General features: G+C 42.6%; 1 protein-coding gene across 15 annotated transcripts in view; it reads right to left on the bottom strand.

Moving 5' to 3' along the window:
- ptprfa (protein tyrosine phosphatase receptor type Fa) overlaps positions 1-19,004 on the bottom strand; it is a 340,154-nt gene that overhangs the window by 109,193 nt on the left and 211,957 nt on the right. For 11 of the 15 annotated variants that reach the window (XM_040030501.1, XM_040030485.1, XM_040030531.1 and 8 more), the window contains 5 exons: positions 16,600-16,869; positions 10,101-10,682; positions 8,303-8,439; positions 6,044-6,188; positions 986-1,291 (listed from right to left, as the gene is read on the bottom strand). In XM_040030501.1, coding sequence (XP_039886435.1) covers positions 986-1,291; positions 6,044-6,188; positions 8,303-8,439; positions 10,101-10,682; positions 16,600-16,869 — 1,440 coding nt within the window. The remainder of the gene's footprint in view (positions 1-985; positions 1,292-6,043; positions 6,189-8,302; positions 8,440-10,100; positions 10,683-16,599; positions 16,870-19,004) is intronic. The other 4 variants (XM_040030564.1, XM_040030570.1, XM_040030589.1 and 1 more) reach the window with 1 other exon arrangement.

Raw genomic sequence — 19,004 nt, 5'->3', positions numbered from 1 at the left:
AAAAAAAGGGTCGCCGCCATATCTGTTATAAAAACACAAGTGATGGTGTTTTACAAAGACTGTTGACATTTGCTGCAGAAACCACCTGATATAAACACGACTACACGGCTGCGATTTCTGTTGCACTTCTTGTCTGCTGCATTTATTAGAGCTTACTTGCACTAGCAGTACAGATAAGGAAGCTAAATTTATTTTTAAAATTCTCCCACAAAGAGCACAAGGTTTTTTTTCAGGTGTAAATCAAAAGTCTTTGACCTAACAGATTAAACACTGAGTTACTCCAGGTTCAATAAAGAGCTGTGTGTATATCTGTCGCTGTAGAAACTGTGTTCCACACGCAGGTTTTTCATGGGGTTTCCAATCTGTGCCTACAGGTTGGACAACTTTCTTTAGCAAACAGGGACTCAGGCTTAAAGACTGTTTTTTTTCTTGAGTGAACATATAACTAATCCAACATTACACACTGAAACCTGAGACAGTGAAAACTCCATGTTGAAATAGGCTTGGACTAAGTTGGCTGAAATGTTTGATCTCCTGTTCCTGAGGTGATGTCTAAAGAACCATAAAACTACTTTTGGATTTATGTCAAAACCAGAGCTTAAGTGCCGTATATGAAGACTACATGATGCACCACCACAGACTGCACAGCTTCATGACTTGGCACCAACTGTTGGCACTGTGCAGGGTAGCCGTGCGTATTAGTGGAATCAACAAGATTACAAATCCTACACCGGACTCTTAATCCAGTCCATCAATCTGATGTTTTGCAGATTGATTTTTATTCATTTACAAATTAACCAGTTTACTCCAAACCCTCCAAGCGTCTGAAGACCGGGTGCTGTATTCTGTATTTGAGCCATGCATATACACTGAGCTTATGCACACTTTGGTGAGTGTTTGTAAGACTAAACTGCAGCAGCAGGAAATGAATACAAAAAGAATTGGACAGTTAGTTTGAATGTTTCCCATGAAACCATCAACATACCATCTTCCTTGGTTCTGACTTTAGCTGCAGAGCTCTCTGGACCTGGCCCAACATCTGTGTGAGCCCTCACCCACACCAAATACTCCGTCCACTTCTCCAGGTCCTCCAAAATGTAGCTGGTGATATCAGGACCAATCCCTGACACCTGGTGGCGTTTCTGGTCCTCTCCCGTGAGTGCTTGGTAGGCCAGGGAGTAGCCAACAATCTCACCGTGCTGGCTGTCTGTGGGCGGGGCCACCCAACTCACCTCGACGCTGGTGGAACTGAGGCTGAGCAAATGTACTTCCTGGGGTGGGGCTGATGGGGCTGAAGGAAGGGGAGGAGGGAGGGTAATGGTCAGGTAGGGTGGATGATGGATGATGAAGCAACTGTCTCTCTGGACTGTGTTACCGAGTAATTATTAAACTGGCAGATTAATGCCACATTATCCTATCAATGTTTTTGTCATTATGGTTTGTGGAAACAGTGTCTCCTGCTGTATGTTCAGTGTACATCATTGTAAACACACAGAAATCTGTGATTATTTTAAATTACATTTGTCTGGAGGGGAATAACGAAACCATGAAGCCAGTATGGCTGACAAATCAAACCACAAAGTGCAAAGAAGGCCCCGCCCCTCCAACAAACTACGTGTAGGGTGATTCGTTTGGGACTCGCCTGTTCAGAAAGCTTTGGTTGATAGGTGTGCTGCCACAGGCTCTGCTTGCTGTCTGCTATGCGTCACCTGGACCCCTCAAGCATGTTTGTAGTGTCGGTGCCTCTTTCCAGCATTTTAAAGCAGAAATCGGACAAATGTTATAACTTTGTTTTTAACTGTGCAGACTGTCCAAGAATTCTGTGTCCCAGTTTGGTGAGTGAAAGTTTGAGTGTGTTATCTGTTATCCAGCACTACCCCTAAGCACTCGAGGGGCATGTCAGCATGTGAATTACACCACAGATGTTACCTGCAGTAGTTCCACTCTGACAGAAAAATCTTGAGCCACGTGTCATTTCTTTAGATTTTGTCAGGAAAATGGGCAATTTTTGGTATTTTTCTTCTGCTTTCTGTGCCTGAGTGGAGGTAACGTACAAATGTGATCAATGAAGTCTCATTTTATCTCATCTCTTATGACAGAGCCTCCTCCCTGCTTTACAGTTGGCTGTAAACACTCATCGTCATATTTCTCTCCTGATATTCATTGTACATGTTGATAAAAATTTATTTCAAATTTGGATTCATCACTCCATGAGATCAGCCACAAGTTCAAGTTTTGAAGGATACACCACGCTGAGATAAGAACAAGCTTTGGGCTAATAGCTCTTGGGAATCACCTTATTGGTGCAAAAATACTATTTCATGCCTGTCAAACTATGTGATTTTTTTCTATTTTCAAATAAAGATACAATAAAGATTAATTTTAAACTTGGTTCTTTGCAAAGTTGTACTTTTGTCTGTATGTGTAGACAACACTGGGTCGTACCTTGGTACAGGAAATGGACCAAAAAGAAGCAACTAAAGCACCAAAGAAAACCTTTAAAGAATTTCAGAAAGTCTAGAGAACTATTGCTAACGAGGGAGTCAAAACATAAAGAAAGACTTTGGGCAGTGCTTTACACTGCACCTGTAACCAAAGCAGCTTCCTATTTAAGCTTGGTAACAAAAGCTGAGAAAACTCAGTTTTGTCTTACATGTTTAATTATATCACTTCTTGCATTAGTTGCAAAATTGCCCTCCTTTCTGGATCAGAAACGAAACAATCACTAAATATTTCGAAACATGACAGTAACAGTCCTGAATTCATCTTTAACAAGATGACTAAATATAAAAGTTACTCAGACAAAAATAAAGCAGTTTGGGTAATATTTGCACTGCATTTTCCACAAACCATAGAGATAACCAATCACATGTAAATGAAGATGATTTTAAGATGAAAAGTTATTTATCAGGAAATGTTTCTGTGAATAATCGATGTGATGTCCTGAAATTAACAAGTACAAATAACCTTCACAGTCCAGAGGGCAGAAAAATGTCATACTGCAACACACACACACACACACACACACACACACACACACACACACACACACACACACACTGTGAAGTTTCACCAACTGAAAGATAAAACAGGCACACTACAGATGAATGCATGTATGCACAATGACCCACAAGAGCAGAATACAACAACACTCAACAACAAAACCAGCGACTGAGATGAATGTGGAGCAGGTGAAAGAGATAACACGGGTGGCAGTTATCACGCTCGCCTGTGCTGTGGCGGCCCCAGCCGAGCGGATGCACTCAGTTCCTGTTTGAACAGCGCTGGAAGCCTCTTCGTTCTCCTGCTGCAGGAAAGGTGCTCGCCACTGGTTGAAAGGAAACTTCATGCATACGAGAAGTTTTGGATGTATCACTGCAGGGGTGCAATGAATCAAAAGGCAGAGATCCATGTGTGGGAGATTAAAGTCCCAAACAGAAACACGAATATGGAAAATAGTCAAACTTCAAGCAGAGGTGGGAGGATTTGAGAGAAACGGAATCAAGATTTGGGCAGAAAAAGAGACCCGTAAGAAAAAAGAAAACAAAAAAAACAGACGCTATCGTGAGGTCTGAAAGATTACATCGCATCGATTTAATCTTTTCTTTTTTGAACATCTAAAACTGAAAAGTGATCTCAAGCCAGGGTAAAAATATTTAAGACTGCGTCTGTTTTAGTCTCTGCAAGTGATAAAAGATGGACTTTCACTATGCTTTGTAATAAAGCCAGGAACAATGACATTCATACGCACACCTATGTAATCCATTTAGCCTGTAATGAAAACGTCCTGGAGTCATTCAGATCCTGACACAATCTCCTTTTATGTCCCTTTTATGTTCATTTTCACCAGCTTTACCTTCTTACCCTCCTCTCAGGGCTTCCTGTGTCAGGGTCTCATTGTCTCATCCTGCTGTGTTTTAAGTATAACCAGTCATATGTATCCATTCTCACTTTTGTAATGATTAACATCCCTTTTTCCCCTCCACCCTCCCTGCCTGTCATACATTAAGCTATTTCCAAAGGAGCATGACAGAAGAGGTAAAATTAATAAAGAAGAATTATTAACAGCTAACTGCGGCTCCACCAGATCACTGAGTCACACTGAAAGCAAACAGGGTAGAAGGAGGTGTTGCTTGAATTTCAGCTTTAGATTCCTGTTTGTATTTGAATTACATTTACATTATATCACATTTAAAGTTCAACAAACTCACCGGTGAAAACACTTTTCTGAAGTTCAATAAATGCTTGGTAGGTTAATTATTGTAGAAAAAAATGGTACATTTAAACATAAGTCTGCAAAAATACAAACAATCTGCGTGTGGAAACATAAATTCATCTAAACGAATAAATGATTGTTTCCCAGACTGCCGTGAGACTCTGCTGGGAAAAGCACAGGACAGTTGTTAGATGGTGTTTTCTTTCCTGTAGTAACCTTGCAGTTTCAATACAATATGTATAAAATCTGACAAGTGCCTGATATGCTGTAAGTAAACAGAAGTGAGAGTGGCAGCTGGATGAGAAGCTGCAGGGAGGTGGCAGCAGTGGTCAGGGTCCTCAGACTTGTTCGCAAGTTCTCTGACGCGTTATGTTTGGCAGTCAGAGCAGCGATGAGAGAGACTGCTAATCAAAGAGAATAGTTTACAACACATTTGTTTGCAGTGTGACAGCTGAAAGATTTCAGTCCTGACAGGTAAAACAAGTAGCTGAGCGAGGGCTTGCACTCCTTCGGGAAACTGTCATAAATACTGCAGCTTCAGCTCCTCATCGGCCGGCACGCCAGAGCTCTGACGCTAAGATAACACATCGTAGTTGTGAATTAACGGTGTTCGATGGTGTTAGTGACGGAGCAGCGATCGAAGTCCTGCACATCGCCACATGCTCGGCCACATTTCACATGACAAACAATCATTTGAAAGGAACATGACAGTTGTGATGAAAGCTGTCTGTTTGTGTTTGCTTGGCCTTACATCATAATGTGCTGCATGTATCGACTCAGTGACTTATTGGACTATTTGTCAAAATGTGCAACGCCCGCTGATTGTTACGCTGCAGAAAGCAGAATGTACATCTATAAATACCAAGCACGCCCCTACGAACGATGTCCTGTGTGGATTATGTGTCACAAAGAGGCGACATTTTCTTTGGTTGTTGCCTTTGAATTTTATAATTGAGTTGAATGTTCGGGAAAATGAAGCGTGACTGGCAGGTGGAAAAATTCAACATATAATTAATGCTACAGCTTTGATTACATTTTGCCAGCTTGAAAAATGACATTTGCAATTACACAGTTCTGTGAGCTACGCTGCCGGCTGCTGCTGGTCCTATTGTGTTTGAATAGTTCAGCGGTGGGTTCAGAACAGGAGGTTCTGCTCCCCGACTCAGGTGGGAACCATCGGCATGGAGATCTGGGTGAAAGCTGATCTCTTTAGAGAACAATAACACCAGACGGCACTAAAACGCCAGCTTCACATATAAATGAGTATTTATCATTTTTATGCTGTAAATGCATAGTTGAGCAAAAAATAAAACACAGTCTTAATGTTTTAAATCACAGAAACACAACGAATAAATCACGTATGTGGAGCAAAGTTAAGCTCCAACATTTCACATGCTGTGGGAATAAAAAGCAACTTTTCAATCTTTCTTTCTAAAAACAGTAAGTGTGACAGAGACGGTTTCCTGCTGACAGAGGCCTGAATGAAACACACCGTGGGGCTTTCACACGTTGAGTAGGAGGATTGCTCTAAACTGACACACGGTTATTCATTGTTTATGCAGTCGGTTTAACTCAGGTATATTACAGGTGTTCAAATCAGACACAGACACACTCAGTAAACAGAATAAGAGAAAGGAGAAAGCCGACTGGGCTCCCAGGGAGCTGGATCTCTTAGTTGGACTGCACTGAATTAAGCTCCACTTACCTCCACGTGTTTTTGGTGTATTTAGTCAGTTTTAAGTCACAGATGACTCATTTAGTCATTCTCACCTGGACTACATAACTGGAGCCGCACCTGTGAACGTGACTGAGTGCTGTTATACTTACTGGACTGAGCTGTCCTGCATTCAATAGGCTGAGTGAAGACGCCTAAGCCCATCTCAGATCGGGCTGCCAGGGAGAAGATGTACAGCGTGTCTGGCTTCAGACCATCGACTGCATAGGAGCCTGCTGCATCGAAAGTGACGCGGTGCTGTGAAGAGACGAAAGAGCACAAGGTCACGACGGCAAGAATGAAGCCAGGGCCTGATTGGTCTCAACATAATGGAGTCAGCAGACAAAGCCTGGAGCTTCTCGAGGAGGCCGAGCAGCCTACCTGCCAAGCTCCTTGTAACATTGACGAGCTGGTGCAGTAAAGAGAAGTGGAGCTCTTTTCAGCATGCTTGCCTTGTACAGTGGCCAAGCAAAGCTGTCACCTCTCCACCCACAGCTCTGCTCTCACTGTTTCAGCCCTGAATACGCTGCAGTTTGTCGCAGCTTCTCTCTCTTCACACGTACACTTTAGAAAAACAATATTGCACGAACAATAAGGTTTATGATTCGATGCAATATGTGACCAAATGATTGTAACTTTTCGTTACTGCCATGACTGTTTCTCGTGTGCCTTAAATCTTTCTCAGTTACTTAATGCAGAGATTTTGGGCAACAGGCAGCTGTTCTTGGAGTTTGCTGGTTGGCATATTTTTCTTCCTGAGATAAACGCTGGTGTTGTTTAGGGCTCGTAATATGAACCTGTGTGATTTAAGCCTGTGTCTGTGGGAAACACCCACAACTACTGAAAAACCTGTCAATGACATCATATTAGGGGAATCATAGGAGGGACTTTTTTCTTGTTTTTGTAGTGGAGGAGGTGCATCACACCACAGACAGTGTAGTTCTTGATGCACAACAGCCATCAGCTCATCCAAGCTCTGTTTTTGTAATACATCCAAATTACAGCAAAACCCCTCCAACTCCAGTAGCTTCAAAAATATGGAGACTGGGTTTTGATTATCGATTTATCGATTAAAATCGATTCTGGCTTGGATAACGTGATATCGATTCATTAAAATCCTGAATCGATTTTTTTATATAAATTAGGTTAAACCTCACAAACTTTCAACAACCACCAAACAGCTAAAAAAGAGAGCAGGAACACGGATTCTGCACAAAGACGTAAACACAAAGCTCGACCCGCCGACGGATCAGGATCAGTGAGATGTGACTTTCTCACCGACGGCACGGACACGGTCGGGGCTGAAAGCCGACGGCTCGCTGATTCTGATGTTTCAGCGGCGCTTTGTGTTCACGCCCTTTTTGCGCTGATTCTAAAGCTGTTAGTTTGATCTCTCTCCAAACAATATTGACTGAACCAGCAGCAAAAGAAGATCCAAACTAAGCTTCACATAAACATCGTCATGAACTCACTCTGACTTTTGCTGTTTTGCTTCCACCAGGATGAAATCTCACTTCATGCACAGCTCTCTCTCTCTCTCTCTCTCTCTGTACTGAACAGTTTCTTAAAAATCTGTTTTCTGCATTATTCGCTTGCTTGTTAAACACAAGTCTACCGTTGTTTGCAGCCTGTCGGCCGCTGTTTTTTCCTTTTACTTACTTCTGAAAACAAAGCCTCATTTCTGCCGTTCAACACTGAACAAATTTAAACTTTTTAAAATTATGCAAAATTGCAAAACGCTCAGCTGTGTGTCTAATCAAACCTCTGTAACTTTGCTCTGCTTCACTTCAGCAGCATCAGGTAATGTTCATGTGTTGATGGTTTTTTTCTGTTTTTGATCTACTGCAGAATATTTTTATAAATCCCAGACCAGGAAAATCACCTTCATGTTTTTCTGTGTTTTATCCTCAGCGACTTTGACACAGAGGCGTCTGCTGTGACGCTCACAGCTTTGATAAAGTCTCGCAAGTGTCAGCTTCCTTTTTATAGATATAAAATATGGAAATGTGCTGATGCATGATCAGAATTATAATATTTCTGACTGTCTGATGCAAAATTTCCCAGATTCAAATCAAATCGATTCGGGACCTTGTGAATCAGAATCAAATTGATTCTAGAAATCAGTGACGACACGCAGCTCTAATGGAGACTGTGGCATAAAATCACCCAGATCTCCTCGTGGATAAATCACAGCAAGAAGTGTTCGTGATGTGATGACATTTATCAAACCTGAATAAAGTGCAGACACTTTGAACTTACTAAAAAGACATTAATGCAAATACACAGCCTGAAGCACAGCATAGCTCATAGCCAATAAAGATTTTACAAGCAACATCTCAGTGGAAAGAAAAGATTTCTAAGGTGGTATTTACCTTGTCTGTGGGATTGTTGGCTTCCCAGTACACCAGTTCAAAGCTAATGATGGGTTCCTGGACAGGCCAAAGCCATGACAGCATGATGCGTGAGTCTAGCTCAGCCTCACCGTCAAAGTCAGACGGCTGAGCTGGAACTGCAGGAGGAAACAAAAAGATGTGTTAAGATGGAAACACAAAGTGTAAGAAAGTAGAGGAGTAAAGCAAAGCTGGGCGAGGACCTGCCCCTGCCAGGAAAATCCACATTTGTTGTTTCGAACAGCCAGGTAGGTAAAATCCTGTTGGCACATCTATTCACATCATGAATAGATGTGCCAACAACTCAGGCTCTTCCTGCACTGCTTTCATACATGTACAAAGAGTCATCGCTACATTTCCGGGTGAAATTATGCCAACAAAGTATAGAAAACCAGCACCTGCCACGAATCAGTAAATTCTTGGAAGCAAGAGCTATATGTATGCAAAGAGGTTTAATAAGCATGTTCCAAGCCCTGTAACAATAGAGTTAAACTCAAAGAAGTTAAAATTCTAGACAATGAAAAAAGTATTTAAGTTGAAATATCTTGTGTCAGCCTGTGAGAGTCCTGAACTCATTTCATTTGCAGCCCGGGTATGGCGCCATGTTTTGTCCTGTCAGGCATAGCTCACTGTAAAAGATGCTGTCTGTGACTAAAACACCAGCCCGTCCTTGAACATAAGGCAGGTGCAGCCTTAGCAAAGAAAACGATGCGAGCCAGAAATGAATTCTGCGCAGTTGTGCTGGTAACAGTGAGGTTTATGCCCACATTTACCACAAGCTCAGGCTGGCTTTACCCTGCTCTTAGTGCGGGCTTGTACAAACGTCTGGGCTGCCTGACAGCAACCTGACGCTGACATCTCTTCTTATAAAAATAAATATAATGCAAATGTGATTTCGTTATTTTTTTAATCCTAAAAATCACAAGAGACCAAGATTACCTCAATGCCAGACTTTCTATTATTACTAGTTATAACAAAAAGAGTGCACTACTGTATCTTTCATTCATTCATAACTAGTATCACCCTGTGATGCTGGAGTCCAAAGTGACAGCAACTGTTTTCAGAACAAAACTTTGCCTCACACCAAAGATTCAAAACTGACAGTTAGCAATATAAAGCACGAGTCTCTGCACAGACACGTGCAGCCTAACTCAGCTGGTCTTTAATCTTCTAGCTCTCTACTACAACGTCACTGTGATGCCGGACTGTGCCGACGTGGGAGCGGCGCAGCTAATACGGCAGCTCAGTCCATTCACTGCTAATGAGCGAGTGGGTGGCGAGTGCACTGCCTCTGGCTCCCTCTGTCCAGGGTGAAATATTCCAAGCACCACCAATGGAGCTGAAGCGGAGCATTTCCTGCTGTGTGCTACATGTGAGGAAGGAGAACTTTGGAGAATATCCCAACCTGATTTTCAAAAAAAAAGCCTGATGAGTGAAAATGGGTGTGATTTTTTTTTCTAAATGCATCTCAATCACGAGATGCTTCATGAACTGGCACAGCCATCAAAACTGCAACGAGACCTGAAATATAATTTTACCAAACAGCACATTATGGAACACAAATGTTGTTTGAGACAAAGAGCTGATTATTAATGTGAAGAAGTGTTTAAGAGGACGTAAATGCTCGAGTTGTAACTTGCTTATGCAACAGCAGGCAGCGTTTGCTAACACGTGCACACAGTAAATGATCTGAATAACTTTCACCTCACCAATAATCTGAGCCAGGCGCACGCTGCTTAGGATACATTGCTCTGCAGTGATGTAGTGAGCATGTTCTCACCTCCCTGCCTGGTTTTGATCTGTAGAGTGTCAGACGGAGGCCCATCTCCCACTGAGGTGAAGCCCAGCACCCTCAGGCTGTAGGTGATATCTGTTGCCAGGCCTGAGATGGTGGTGAAATGGCTGTCATCTGTGTTGTGCTTCTGCCAGGCGCTGAGCGGGGCATCGTGATCTGAGCTGTAGTAGACCCGATAGCCCCGGATTTGGCCATTGGGCTCTTCGGGAGGCTCCCACTGGACCAGCATGGTGCTGGAGCTCAGCATGCGTGCCTGGACATGAAGAGGTGGTGATGAGGGTGCTTGCTCACTTGTACGGGTGTCCACGATGCTGCTGGGAGGACCCCGGCCAACGTTGTTCACAGCCATGACACGAAACTCGTATTCAGAGAAGGGGCTGAGGCCACCAATGCTGTAGCGGGTTGTGGCGACACCATCTACTTCCTGGAAACCGTTCTCAGACAATTTGGCACGATACTGAATAACATAGTAGGACACAGGTTCTGGGTTGCCGGAGTCCCAAGTCAGGGTGACGCTGGTAGCCGTGGTTTCTGTCACAGTGAGGGAAGTGGGCATCTTGGGAAGAGCTGTCAGAAAGCAGAGACAGACCGAGTCAGAAAAACACGTTTCTCTACTTTCTCCATCTACATTATTCTTCCTCTCCGTCAGGAAAGTCACCCGCTGATGCCGGGTACACAGAGCTGTTCAACATTGCCAATCTAACACTTCATTATTATTCAGCTTGCTTCTGTCCTTTCCTGATCTGCACCGGGCCAGTATTATGTTGCCAAGCAGATGGCTGCATGTCCTCCTATGTAAATCCATCTATAGTCATCCAGACCTGAGCTGCAGATCATCAGAAGTGCATCTACTTAATGCAGCCACACAGCAGAGCCTGGATTTTAACAGGATATAAGATAAGTTGCATTTTCTCATAGAAGGGAGGAAAGAAATCCCATCACTGCTCTGTAGATTAAACTTATATGTGTGTGTAAAACCATAATGACTGTTACAACATGTGGACGGGCATGTTTATTAGCTGCATTCATACATAGCGCTTGTGTCAGGTGAGATGTGCCGGCTGCAGTGGGTCCGCTGATTGCAGAGTTCAGCTGTCTGTGGAGATCGTAACAGCAAAATGCAGGCAGGCGGTTCATCCACAGACACAGTAAATTGTATTTGGCCTGAAACTTTAGCTGCTCCTCGGTTCTGCTTCTTCTCCTGCGGCTTTTTTTGTTTTAATCACCTCCCTGCAGAGGAGTCAATGCTAAAGTGTGGCTTCACTCAGGATTTGAACCTTGTGGTAATCTTGCTCTTTTCCTAAAACATTGTACTTTTTTCCACACTTTATAAAATATACTATATGACTGACATGACCTGCAGACACAGGCCGGAGTTTGTGCTTCTAAGACCACTTGAATTACAATATTTTCTAGTCCTAAAATACTTCTTAAGTTATTATCTTCATTTTGTTACAGATTTGCACGAAGCAAAGCATCTTCCAAAGTAGTGACGGCCAACTCAATTCAATAAATCTACTCAACCATCTAACAAATAGAAAATGGTAAAAGATCAGAGGCAAGAAATAATGAAGCTATCGTATCAAAGACTTTATTAATTATAATTATTCTCTTGCTTTGTTGTTGTCACTCAGTCAGCTCATTCTGTATCAAATGAAGTGTTATACTGAATATGAAGTTTGACAAAGAGAAATAAAAACAGCCTGGATTAGAAACACATGGTGGCAGTTGGGACTTTGAGCTCAACCCTGTGAATCTGTGAGCTGGTCCAAAGCAGAGCAGCGGGGTGCAGAAAAGCTCACGGGTTGCCTTTTGGGATGAAACCAGTGCAACCACAGGCTTTTAGCTCTGCTGCTCCAGTCCTGACATCTGCCTCATTTTCATGCAATGCAGCCAAGCCCTTCTTCTTCTTTACAAGCGCGTGAACCCCAGCAGGCTGAGACAGAATGAAGCCGTTGCTCCTCATGCAGTTCCCATCATCTGTTGCCACAATATCTGATACAGTTCCCTCTGAAAAACAAGCTCTAAGAGCTTCAGTTTATGAAAAGCAAATAAAAGTAAAAGCACAGCTTTTTAAAAATGAGATCTGCTGATGAGATCTGTCTGTCACCTCGAGTGCTTGAAAATGATTTCTGACTGCTATCTGGAGACATTTTCCTAACGTCTGTTTCTACTGTATGGCTTCAGTGTGTCATGTGGGGCTGCTGCTCTCATTTTTTCTTTTTAAAACAAATATTGTTTTAATGCTGAAAGTAGTTTCTACTGTGATGTGTACAACAATCCCTCCTGTGCACTTTTCTCATGCTACTGTTTGTATATTTTCACCAACACTGCAAATTCACAGCTTTCACCTGGTTTCAACAGGAAAACCAGACTAGGAGAGACTTGAGGCCCCTGGAGCCACTGTTACAGGAACACAGCTACGGAGGAAGTGGCAAATTTTACTGACACAAGTGATCCAAACAAAAGCCAATTTATTATTTTTAAAGAAAAGTCCTATCAGAGCAGCAGAGGTACGAGTGTGACCATTTATGTAAAGACAGATTCACGGCACAGTACCTACACTGGACTTTCAGCCAGGGCACTGGGGTTTATATAAGATGTGGAAACACTGGCTTTATATTTTTTTCTGTTTATTAGTTTCTATTTGGCTAGAAGTGGAAAGAAAACCCATTTTTTAAAAAGGTAGGATTAGGAAAGAATAATGATTTAGTTTAAATGCTAAAATCATTATTATCTAACTGTTGCGCATATTAAAGAGCTCTTTGGCACATAGCCTGAAATCAAACTTCTCCCACACACAACCAGCTGCTGCTTCATATTTTTGTTCATCAAACTGTATATAAAATAGGACCGGGATCTGAAAAGTGCAGCTAATGCAGCAGGGACTGAAACCTGTTTGATCTTATTAGCAGGGTGCATCTCCTCTGCCAAAACAAGCCAAACTGTACGTGTCTATCAGAAAATGATCCCATTGTTCACCTCATTTATAAAACACTGCAGATGACTTTATGTCCCAGCTGTTAGTCCAGACCTTCCCAAAGTGTGGGGCCCCATTGCAGGCGGGGGGAGGGGGGGGTATGACAAGGGGGGGAAAAAAACCAAACAAAACGCTTGGACACTGCTAGCACGGGGCGCCCACACATACGCAGAGCAGGAGATGAAGCATCGCTGAATATGTTTCCAAACTAACTTCATTCTAAGCCAAAGACTAGAAAATATGGTGAAGCATTTCTGCCCTTTGGTTTCACCTGCACAGGTGCTGAGGTAGGTCTCCCTGCAGGGTTGGTTTTCCCTGCATCAGGAGCAGCGCTGGGCTGTTTAGATCACGGACAAACAGGATCCCACATTCTTGATTTTTAGCGAACGTTTTTCTTGTAAAACTAAGGGGGGCCCAGCAAAAAACGTTTGGGAACCACTGTGTTAGTCTAAGATATCACTGAATACTTTTATAGAAAAAGTGTGTGTGTGTGTGTGTGTGTGTGTGTGTGTGTGTGTGTGTGTGTGTGTGTGTGTGTGTGTGTGTGTGTGTTTACCAGTTATATCTGAAATGGCCAAAATGCTCAACCAGAAGCTTCCAAATACATTTAGAACTGAGTTAGGGCTGGACCAGGTGACCCTGAATCCTCCCTTAGTTATGCTGCAATAGACGTAGGCTGCCGGGGATTCCCATGATGCATTGAGTTTTTCCTTTCCAGTCACCTTTCTCACTCACTATGTATTAACAGACCTCTCTGCATTGAATCATATCTGTTATTAACCTCTGTCTCTCTTCCACAGCATGTCTTTATCCCGTCTTCCTTCTCTCACCCCAACCGGTCGCAGCAGATGGCCCCGCCCCTCCCTGAGCCTGGTTCTGCCGGAGGTTTCTTCCTGTTAAAAGGGAGTTTTTCCTTCCCACTGTCACCAAAGTGCTTGCTCATAGGGGGTCATATGATTGTTGGGTTTTTCTCTGTATCTATGAAGCGCCTTGAGGCGACTTTTGTTGTGATTTGGCGCTATATAAATAAAATTGAATTGAATTGAATTCAGGCGTGTACACGTGGTAAAGCTGACTGACTAAAGTTCAAACAGAGCATCAGGAAGGGGGAGAAAAGTGATTTAAATGACTTTGAACGTTGCTTGTGTCAGATGGGCTGGTTTGCGTTTTTCAGAAATTGCTGCTCTTCAAGGATTTTCCACAAACACCTCGAGACCAAGAGGTGGTCGTGGAAGGTATCCAGTGAGCAGCAGTCCTCTGGGCAAGAATGCTTTGCTGATGCCAGAGATCAGAGGAGAGTGGACAGACTGCTTCCAGCTGACAGAAGGACAACAGCAACTCAAATAACCACTTGTATGCAAAACACAGACCTTGAATCAGATACAGCAGCAGAGAACTGCACTGCGTGCCCAACACAGTACTTTCGTTTAGCCTAAAAGTAGCCAAATGAAAGTAAAGAAATACTGATGGACACAAACCCCTCAGCCTCCTCGTAGATACACCTCCCCTCAGCCTCCTCTGGTATTACTGTATTATTGCTGCTTCGTTCTTGAGTTATCGCATTCAGATGATTTTTAGAAAAGCCAAGTTCTGACCTTGAGGTTGAAGTCACCAAGATTCAAAGATTCATCAGAGATTTTAGTTCTTGCATTAACTAGATTTTCAGAAAAGTTGACCTCCGACTTCTGACCTTGAGATCAAGGTTACAGGAATTTGAACTCACCTGAGATTATAGGTAGATGCACCTATCATATCAGTTTCAAACACCCAGGTGACTTCACAAGATTTTCATAAAACTTGAACTCAACATCAAGGTCACAGATTCAAACTCGTCCAATATTTCACACCTATAGTATCAAGTTGAAAGTTCACACTCTTGGGTGTCCACACTGCCTGCTCCCAGCTGCCCACCCAGGTGGTGACGATAATAACAGTGTTTAATTGCTGAGGGATAAAGACCCACAATGAATCAGTTAGTGGAAGAAAAGGAAAAGCAAATACAAAACACAAAGGTCCAAAAAGCAAACCACATGATAAAGCAGTGACTTTCATACTAACATAGACTTTCTGCATATCTGAGTGTCCCTTCTGATTGGATTACAAACATTTCACAAACTTCATGACTGGAGCTCAGTTATGTTATGCAAGACATTTAATGTGAGATTCCTACTTGAGCAGTGTAGAAAACAATGAGCCTGCTGTAACAAAATATGTCAACATCTACTATTATAAAGTTTATTATAAACTGCAGAAAATGTCCCATATCTAAACTAGAACTGGTTCTACCAAAAACTAAAATGACCTGATTTGACCTGCGATAACTAAAGATTACAGCTGCAGAGCTACGAGCTCCTATTTTCTCAATATAACAAAGATACTAGGAGCACATTTCTGCTGCTGTTGCTTTTTCTTCAGCTGATCGTCCTGTATGAAAGCTTTCTATGTGTTAGTCCACTCACACTGCTGCTCCTGTCAGTCAGACATCATCAATAACACAATACATCCAGAATCTAAAGCAACACAAATCCTGACGTAAGAAGGATTTTGTTGCTCAAACAAGCATAAATGTATCTTTATTTTCTATTAGATTACCACCTCGACTGTATGGACACTGTAATTGAAAAATGGCACTTGACTTTATGTTATGTTAATATATTCTGCTTTTTGCTGAGGCTATTACACACAGGATTGGGGATTTGCTTTGTTAATGAACACTAAATGACATGCAGGTTTTGCACTGCAGCGTCTTTCCAAGCTGTCCAAACATGTTCAAATATTGATATTATTTGTTCTGTCAGAGAGTGCATGTAAGGAGCTTTATGCATACTTTATTTGACCTCACTGCTGCTGTCTCAGTGGGGCTGGGCAAAGCCATCCTTATCAAAGGCTCAGTATTGTCCAAAGCCAAATTCATTGATCTGCATTTGCATTACCAAGGCACAGCGATGTGCTACGAAGACAACAATTCTCTCTTAAATAGTGACAGCATCTACATTTGGAGTTGGTTGTTAGCCAGGTGAACATGCATCATATTTTCTTCTCCCCTATTTCTCCTTTATCTTGCTGGTTAGGTTTAGGAAGGTAAACTTTGTTATACTAAGAAAAAGGTCAGTGTTTGGTTTAAAACATGCTCCACTCCAGCCCTGCAGCAGAAAAACTGACTTTTTTTGCCCTTTAAAGGCACCATATGCGACAAGATCTGAAATCTGGTGCACGTATTCCAGGTTTAATGATGACTGATGACATCTGCGCACCTCCTTCATGTGTGATCACATCAGCAAGTTAAATAGGGCCTAAAGTATGCGCTGCAAAAACATCTAAGAGGCTGTTGGATGATGACCAGGAGCTTCATGAAGCCAGCGCAAATTACGCCAGGCAGAACTGCATTTTGACTTAAGAAAACTTCAGCACTAAATCTGAGAGTCACACAATTAATTTTTCTCCACTGTTCACCGGGATCATATCACACGCCATCCCACCCCCACAAAGGTGAGTATTTCTTACCCTTGACTGTGATCTGAGCTGTAGTCTCGATCATGCCCAGGGAGGATATGGCCACACAGGTGTAATTGGCAGATTGGCGGATGTTGGTGAGCTCCAGAACATTGCGGCCAATGGGCATCTCATCCTCCCGGGTCAGCTCCACTTCACCACTTATCCACTTGACGTAAGGCATGGGAGCGCCGACTGCGACGCAGGTCAGGTTGACGCTGCCTCCGGGCATCACCTCGTGATTGGTGGGGGGGATGGAGAAACGGGGCGGCACACGGCGAACTGTGGGAGTACAGAGGAGCAGAGTGAGAGGGGACAAAGGAGAGGGGCGGGGTGGAGGGACCACTGGACTGATTCAGTGTTTGACTGGGTTGGCTTTTACTGTGCACCATAGACCAGTGTGAACTGGTCGGGGTCAATGAGCCTGGTGGAGTTTTACAGTTTGTGTCTGTTTTATGCTTTTAAAATGTTGAGTCATCTTAAAGCCAATTTCTGGTCAGGAATTTCCCTCCAGCCAGCTTCGCATGAGATGATCAACATGTTGTATTAAAATAATTAATACATTATTAAAATGGCTGAATAAAAAACTGGAAATTATGAAAACTATGGCTGAGATTAAATTATTAAATTAATAAATTGCTGAACATAATGGGCACATAAATGAAATAGCTAGCTAACGTTTAAATAAAACAATGCAAATCATTAATGTATATTGTAAGGTCTTGTTGCCATGGTTACTAATATGTCACATGTTAAACGAATTATTTTGGCAAAACTTTTTTTTATTTAACCTTCTGTGCCAATGAAGAGCATTTCATTTAAACACCAGCGATTAGCAGTGAGCCATTCATGGTAAATACCAATGATCGATGTTAAAATATCGATTCAGTCTTTTATGTTCTAGAATCGATTCTCACATTAAAATATCGATATTTTAGTCATTTGGGGTAAATCTGTAGTTTATCATTAACAGGAACACAGTGGAAAGAAACTATCATTGGGAGGAGGAGGAGAAGGACGGGTGGTGCTAGGGCGAGACAGACGTCTCAGGGAGTCCTTTAGTGCTGCAGGCAAGGTGTTCAAATAGCACAACAAGGTTTTTTATTTCTATATGATGAATTCTGCATTATTAAGTGATAAGAACAAGTAATCTGATGTCCTGTAATCATTATGACGCTATAATTTCAAATACAATAAAACATTAAGGTTTTGTACCAGTATCAGATCAGTATCATCGATACCAACACTAACGCCACACTGATGGAGGTCTGTGGGCTGTGAACCTAAAACTGGGACTGCGTGTGATAGCTCCTCTGTCTCACTTGGAGAGGTTTTCATTTGCCAGAAATATCTGACTGAATCATTACACTGCTGTGTCATGTGCAGAAATGTGTGCTTTGGAGAGCCATCTATTGATTATACTGAGTAGCAGGTTCTGCATAATCTCAAGCAGTGGAAGCTGCAAACACAGCTTTAAGAAATTCAGTTTCCTTTATTTGCTGTGTGAGTGGGAGAAGGAAGGTTAACACAGGGCTGACGTGTCAGACATGAGAGAGTTTCAACCCTGCTAACAGTAACCACATTTCTCCAAAATATAATGGTTGAAATCTGTGACTGTGGTTAAGTGGTGCAGTTGCTAAAACCAGTAGACGAACTGGTTTAATACATACGCTAATAGTTTTGGATGGTTGATCCAGTTTAAAACAAATATACACATTTAAACTGAGAGGTGTTGTTAAAGAAAGGACGTCCTTGCGTCCAGTGTGCTACGGGCCAGATGAAGAAATATTGGGAATCACCGCCGTAGGGCGCCACGTTCACCTAGAAACTGGGTAAAATGAGAAGCTGTGTCTAAAGCATGTAACTGGATTTCTCTGGAAAATCTGGGGTTTCCTGCTGGGCTGCAGGGATTAAATTGCACCTGGAGTCTAATGCACAGCAAGGCGGTAGAGTTTCCATCGTGTCGTGATGCTAAGGCACAAAGTGTGCTGGAGCGAACGTGGGATAAAGATTCTCCTCCAGTGTTAGCTCTCATCCCTGGAAATCTCCCCAAAGTGTTTGGATCTGCTTCCTCATTACACAATGTCTGAATTAGTGCAACAGTCCTGTGTGCACATCAAGTCAAATGCAGACAGCTCTGTTGCATAAATGAAGTCCTTGCTCTTGACTTAGGCGAGTACACAGTCACGAAAATCTGACTCACAAAGTGTAATTTAAGCCCTGAGCCAGCGTGTTGGTGTGAGAAGCTTACAGTGTGGATCAGAGGCTTTTCTGGGGGTTCATTGTGGTTTAACTAAAGAAGAGGAAGCGCAGGGTTACACATTCTAGCCCTCACTGTAAAAAAAATCTGATGTAACAGGAGAAGCGGTGAAGTTAGAAACTCGGAGTTTTCTTCGTTTGCACATAGTGTTGCTGAT

The sequence above is a fragment of the Simochromis diagramma genome, unplaced genomic scaffold (assembly GCF_900408965.1).
Source record: "Simochromis diagramma unplaced genomic scaffold, fSimDia1.1 OVJJ01000334.1, whole genome shotgun sequence".
NCBI classification, from domain to species: Eukaryota; Metazoa; Chordata; class Actinopteri; order Cichliformes; family Cichlidae; genus Simochromis; species Simochromis diagramma.
The sequence above is the reverse complement of the archived record's forward strand: the minus strand, read 5'-3'. Positions and strand labels throughout refer to the sequence as shown.